We start from the raw sequence: 6,000 nt of genomic DNA, 5'->3' as shown, positions 1-6,000 counted from the left end.
AGTCAGGACTAAACATGGGGAATCAGCGTTTAAGTTTTATGCAGCTAAAACCTGGAACAGTCTTCCTGAAGATGTGAGACAGGCCTCTACTTTGACAATGTTTAAATCCAAGCTCACAACAGTTCTGTTCAGCTGTGCATACGACTGAAAGGTTTTTATTCTGCACTCGTCTCTTTTAATGGTAATTTTATGATGATTATTTGTGATTATTTATGTTTTGATTTGTGTGATTTTAATGTCTTTCTTATTCTGTAAAGCACTTTGAATTACTTTGTGTACAAATTGTGCTATACAAATAAACTCGCCTTGCCTTGCCGTGATTAGGTAACGTAGGCTATTCAGAGTAGCCTATCAATATCACGAAAACATAAGTTATTACACCATTACAAAAGCATAGTGGAGCTAAAGTGACTGAATAATTAACAAAATTATGTACATTTGGAAACTACTTGCATACATGGCAGATCGCTCTGAACAAGTCGAATTGCGCTATCTAGTGTAGAGATTGTGGTTTTGCATAGGAGAGCTGATCCGGGCCATACGCATTCAGCCAACCAGGAAAAAGGGACTTAAGATCGGCACAGTACCGCCTCTGCCAGGGACCTTTGTTCTGCCCCTCGATCTCCCACAAAATACCAAAACAAGCCAATGATCCGCGACTATAATAACCTCCGATCGGTGCGTTATATAAGCTAATGGCTGTAGTTTTATCGCGGAACATAACTACAAACTGCGAGCTACGTTTGAGTGGAGAAATCCAACACAAGAGCCCACCCCGGGAACCATTTTTGTCATCTGCCAATGGAAACAAAACACGAAGATGAGAACGAGAGCCGGCAAGGTGCGTGCAGTCCGATTATAACACTTTTGATCAAGCTTAAAAAGTAATTTCTGAGTGTCTACGTGCGAAAATCAGAAGTATACGATCTACTTTTGCACGCTATCCATTCAGGCTGCTACCGCTAGCTTGTCTGGAGTTAGCTAACAATCCAACCACAGTCATGTCAACATAACAGGCTGTACCAGCGCGAACAATGTAATACCCCGCAGGGAATTAAGTGGAGTCATTTGAGTTTTGTACACGTAGATCTGTTTTTGTAAGGACGTGGTATTATGAGACGAATATAGATCCAGTTCTTTGGTTTAAGAGGTTGGTGGCATGCAGGATGCTAGGAATGCTACTTCTTGACTACTTCCACTAACTAGTTACTCGCTGTTTACTGTCGAGTACAGTAACCCAGATTAAGTGTAATTAAGTTGCTTTATAAAGTATAATTTTTATTACTCATCAGTGATAACTAAAGTGAGAGGTAAAATACTATTTAACTTCTGTTCTTCTCACAAAGCAATATTTTTTATGCTTTTAGATTAAGCAAATATGGCCTTTAAAACAATGGGACATATAAAATTGAGATTACTTTTTCAAATCATGAACTTTGAAACAATAATTTGAACCTCACAATAGGTAGTTATGTGAATAATGTAATTATATTGCTGCTATAAATCCATCCATCTCCTTCCGCCTATCCGGGCCCGGGTGGCGGGCCAGCAGTCTAAGCTGGGACTCCCAGGGTTCCCTCACCCCGAACACTATTACAAATGTATGTATTGTACATAGAATATAACTGGAACAAAATTATGAAGGATGTGTATGGAAATAATTTACATTTAGGAAAACCATGTGAAGTATAAGACTTTTACATTTTCTATTTATTATTATTATTTATTTATTTATTTATTGCAATAGTAGCTCAGTTGGTAGTGTTTATACACTGATCCAAAGGTTGGCGGTTTGAATCCCACTCTTGATATAAAAATCATTGGTTAAGCAGTCAGATCCACTGACCCACAGGTTGGTGGTGCGACTCCAGCTCCCACAGATGAAAACTGCCATTGTGTCCTTGGGCAAAACACTTAACCCCCCTGCCCTCCGTGTCTGTGTTCACTGTAGTATGAATCTGTGTGGTAAATGAGTGGTTTCTTGATGTAAAGCACTTTGAGTGCCTTGAAGGTGGAAAAGCGCTATATAAAAATGTGACCAATTACCATTTTAACATTTAGTGTTTTCATTTGAAGTTTACTTACTTGTGTAGTAGTTATGGTGGTTATAAATGCAGTATTCCCCAGGAGACTATGGTGGCCCCTTGTAGTCTAAAATAAACTAGACTATATATTGGCATAACAAAATTACGCTTTGTTACTCATTCTATTTTCATAAACTTATAAAAGACTAAACTGGTCAAAAATGACTACTTAAAAGTTAAATACAGGCAGTAACTGGCATTTATACTCCTTAAATTGAATGAGATAAAATTAACAAAATCTGCAAGAAACACTTTAAATGTGCTGCATTGATGTTATCAATCATCTTACATTTACAGCTTGTTAGAGTTGTTAGAGAGACTTCAGTGCGTGCATTTTATAATGCGTAATAAAGTTATTCCATTTTGATGAAAGAAACTTCTTATTTTGTCTGTGTGAACTGAATTCTTGGGACTTGTTAGCTTCAAAGTTTTCTAATACAGGTAGTGATTGGAGTGATTTGTCTTGGCATTAGTTTACATCTACTACTGCGAGACAGGGCCAATGTATATCTTTCACTTCTAAATTGCTGTATTATTCTTTTTTATTAACATTTCTTTATAGAGGGGACCCTCAATAAGATAAACTCCCTCTTTTTCATAAGTGCCCTGTTGATTACAAAATACACAAGAGAACAAATAAAAATCTAGTATATTAACCAAAGTAATTGTTTATTGTGCATGAAGAGAGGTTTTAAGAAGTGAAGTACTCTTGTTCTGTTTAGCATCTGTTTCGATTTTATTCTAATTCATCTATTCAGGGGTTTCAGACATGAGGATTCCTTCCTGATTTGAAGGATTTGGCATTGCAACAGTCTTCCATTGTTTTAGCAGTAATGCAGTTCAAATCAAACATTATAGCTTTCACATGGGGAAAGGTTCTTACAAATACTTTAAAGCAAGAAGGAATCATGTGCCTGAAACCAATGGATAGGAACCATTTTTTCACCCCCATTACATCCGTCCCTCCCTCCAGAGTAATGTTGTTGTGTAACCAGTGTAACAATTTGTGTATTAAGGGAAGTTGTAAGAAGTGAAGTTATTTTGTTCTGTTATTTGTAGTCAGTTATATCTACTTTATCTATATATAAAAAAAATTAAAAAAATTAAGGTAGATTTTGCACTTAGAAATAGTCTCTTTTCTTATATGCTTATCCCTCCAGGTAATGGACTCCCGATGCGCTACCTCCGTCTGCTGGCACCTCCGTTGCAGCTCCTGTCTGCAACCATGTGGCAGGTCGTGCAACAGGGCCTTGTGCAACATTATGGGATGTTGGAGGAGTTTGTTACCATGGTGACAGAGCTGGTTCCGGAGCTCATGAGCTACAACCAGAGAGCACAGCTGATTCTGGGGCTGCGGGCCAGGGTCAGTAATACACCCTCGTATAAGATAAGATATGCCTTTATTAGTCCCACAGTGGGGAAATTTCAGTATTGCACCACACAGTTAAAGAACAGAAGGAAAATGGTACATGCAATAAAACAAGATAATAGATAAATAGTTTAAAATAATTTTTAAAATATACTTAAAAATAAACTAAAAATTGACTCTAATATAACATTTTCATAAAGTGACTTGAGTATTGCACATAGGTATGGATGAATGACACATGTTCAGTGTTAACAGTGTTCATTGTACAGTCTGACAGCAGCAGGAAGGAAAGACCTGCGAAAACCTCTCCTTCACACAGCGAGGGTGAATCAGTCTGTCACTGAAGCTGCTCTCCAGGACAGACAGAGTGTCCTGCAGGGGGTGAGACTCATGGCCCAGCATAGAAATGACCTTAGCCAGGACCCTCCTGTCCCCCACCTCCTGCACTGAGTCCAGAGGACAGCCCAGGACGGAGCTGGACTTCTTGATGACCTTGTCCAGCTTCTTCCTCTCCCTCTCTGTGATGCTGCTGCTCCAGCAGACCACACCGTACAGGATGGCTGATGCCACCACAGAGTCATAGAAGGTCTTCAGGAGTGGCCCTCTCACTCCAAAAGACCTGAGTCTCCTCAGGAGATAGAGCCTGCTCTGGCCCTTCCTGTACAGTGTATAAGGAATCGGACATGAATAAAAAGAGTAGACAATACTCATTTGTAGTACATTTTAAATAATCGTGATAATTACCAAAAAAGATTATTGCCATTTTATCAACAGGTTGCCCCAAAGTAAGCTACTGAAATTGCTGTGTTTCAGTTTTGTTTTTGTTTTTTTGCTTGTGGAGTACTTTTATTGTAGAAAAGATGTTGCTGCACACCATCACACTGGATGAAAATCAAAGATTTACTTGTTTACTTATTTATACCAAGAAAAATCATCATTACAGTTGCCAAAATATCAAATATCAGGTACTAACTGATATAACATCAAGTATTAAAACCACATACTGATTTGAGCAGGTATTGACTGAAAATAAATAGGGGAATTGTTTTAGAATGATCATAATCTGTATCAGAACTAGTACAAGACCACATGGTAATAAAGAAACTACTGTTATTTTGTGTTGAAAATTACATTCTATGTTGGATTTTTTAGCTTGTTTTGGAGATGTGTCGAGGAGAAGAGCCACTGGACACAAATGACATTCAAAACCATCTGGATAGAATTAAAGCCCCAAGCACCGCAAAGGATCAGCCTGTAAGTTTACCACTGCATTACACCTGAGCTTCATACTGATGATAATTTGTAAGATTACTTCTGTGTAAAAATGTGTACATTTTTTAACAGGAACATCTTGACCGGGTGGAAGAATCCCAAGTGAAATTTGTTGAGCTTGTACATTCATTATTAAAGAATTCTTCAAAACGAAAACACTTTTTTCAAGTAAGTCGGTTCAAACATTTAATTTAACTTTAGCATTAACATTTTTTGGAGTGTCAAATTGTTTTTAGTGGTAAAATAATTGTAAGAAATACCACTGATTATCAACAATGGCTGAGAATGAATGATGTCTAATAGATGACATAACATGACCAATTTCATTATCCCATCAGAGTTAGGTTTAAGATTAGGGTTGTTACACAATGCTGCAATCTAATTGAAATCGAAATTTAGTCAATAGAATTCTACTGAAAAGAATGAAATATTATTTTTTACAGAGAAATCTTGTTGTACCTGTGGTTTAGACCTCTCCAAACATGTTCTGAAACACATGGGAATCTTGTATTAGTTTCAGCTCATATTTCTGTCTTCTCTCAAATGTTAATGCTCATTTTGAACTGAACTCTTAGTTATGTCACAAGTGAAATAGCAATTGTATTAATTGTCAGAAATATCTCAATTAGATTTTTCCCGAAATTGTGCTGTCCTCTTTAAAAGGGTTAAGCTTAAGGCTAGGATGAACATATATTTAATTAGTTATTTATTGTAGAAACCTTGTTTAAATAGTAATAAATCCTGAAATCTGATTTTTTTTTTTCTTGTTCACAGGATATCTTCCCTGATTATTACGGCCCAAAGTTCGACACCGCTCTGGAGATGTTGGTTTGGGAGTTCATCACGAGGCTGGAGGAGCTTCTGCCTGCTCCAGACTTCACACAGGTAAAGTTTATTCTCCTGTACTCAACTGCTGCCATAATATACATAAAAAGAAATACTTTAATTATGCTCAGAAAGAATTGGCGAAGTCCATCTTTCCTATCAAGACCAAACCTACACTAGAACTTAATGAAAGTCATGATTGAAGTCTTTATGTGTTACTTTTAAAAACTTACTTTTTGGAAAATTGAGAAATTTGTGTTGTTGCTTTTTTTAATATATTGATTACATATTGTGTAGCCCTAGAACCCCAGCCATTTATTCTGTATCAATTTTGCAATTGACAGAAAATTTCTACACCCATAAACAACTGTTGCCTTTCATTTGAAGTCACATGAATCCCTGAGGCCAGTGTTTCGGCTTTTTGGAGCTTTCTACCATATTGCAACATTG

At 37.1% G+C, this 6,000-nt stretch overlaps 1 protein-coding gene across 1 annotated transcript in view; it reads left to right on the top strand.

Moving 5' to 3' along the window:
* Positions 1-542: 542 nt before the first annotated feature.
* zgc:113263 (uncharacterized protein LOC503753 homolog) overlaps positions 543-6,000 on the top strand; it is a 44,552-nt gene continuing 39,094 nt past the window's right edge. The window contains exons 1-5 of the mRNA XM_033989948.2: positions 543-841; positions 3,245-3,447; positions 4,606-4,707; positions 4,798-4,893; positions 5,500-5,610. Of these exons, the coding sequence (XP_033845839.1) occupies positions 802-841; positions 3,245-3,447; positions 4,606-4,707; positions 4,798-4,893; positions 5,500-5,610 (552 nt within the window). The 5' untranslated portion in view covers positions 543-801. The remainder of the gene's footprint in view (positions 842-3,244; positions 3,448-4,605; positions 4,708-4,797; positions 4,894-5,499; positions 5,611-6,000) is intronic.

The sequence above is a fragment of the Periophthalmus magnuspinnatus genome, chromosome 23, assembly GCF_009829125.3.
Source record: "Periophthalmus magnuspinnatus isolate fPerMag1 chromosome 23, fPerMag1.2.pri, whole genome shotgun sequence".
In the NCBI taxonomy this organism is placed as follows: Eukaryota; Metazoa; Chordata; class Actinopteri; order Gobiiformes; family Gobiidae; genus Periophthalmus; species Periophthalmus magnuspinnatus.
Note: the sequence above shows the minus strand (reverse complement) of the source record. Positions and strands in the feature narration are given on the sequence as shown.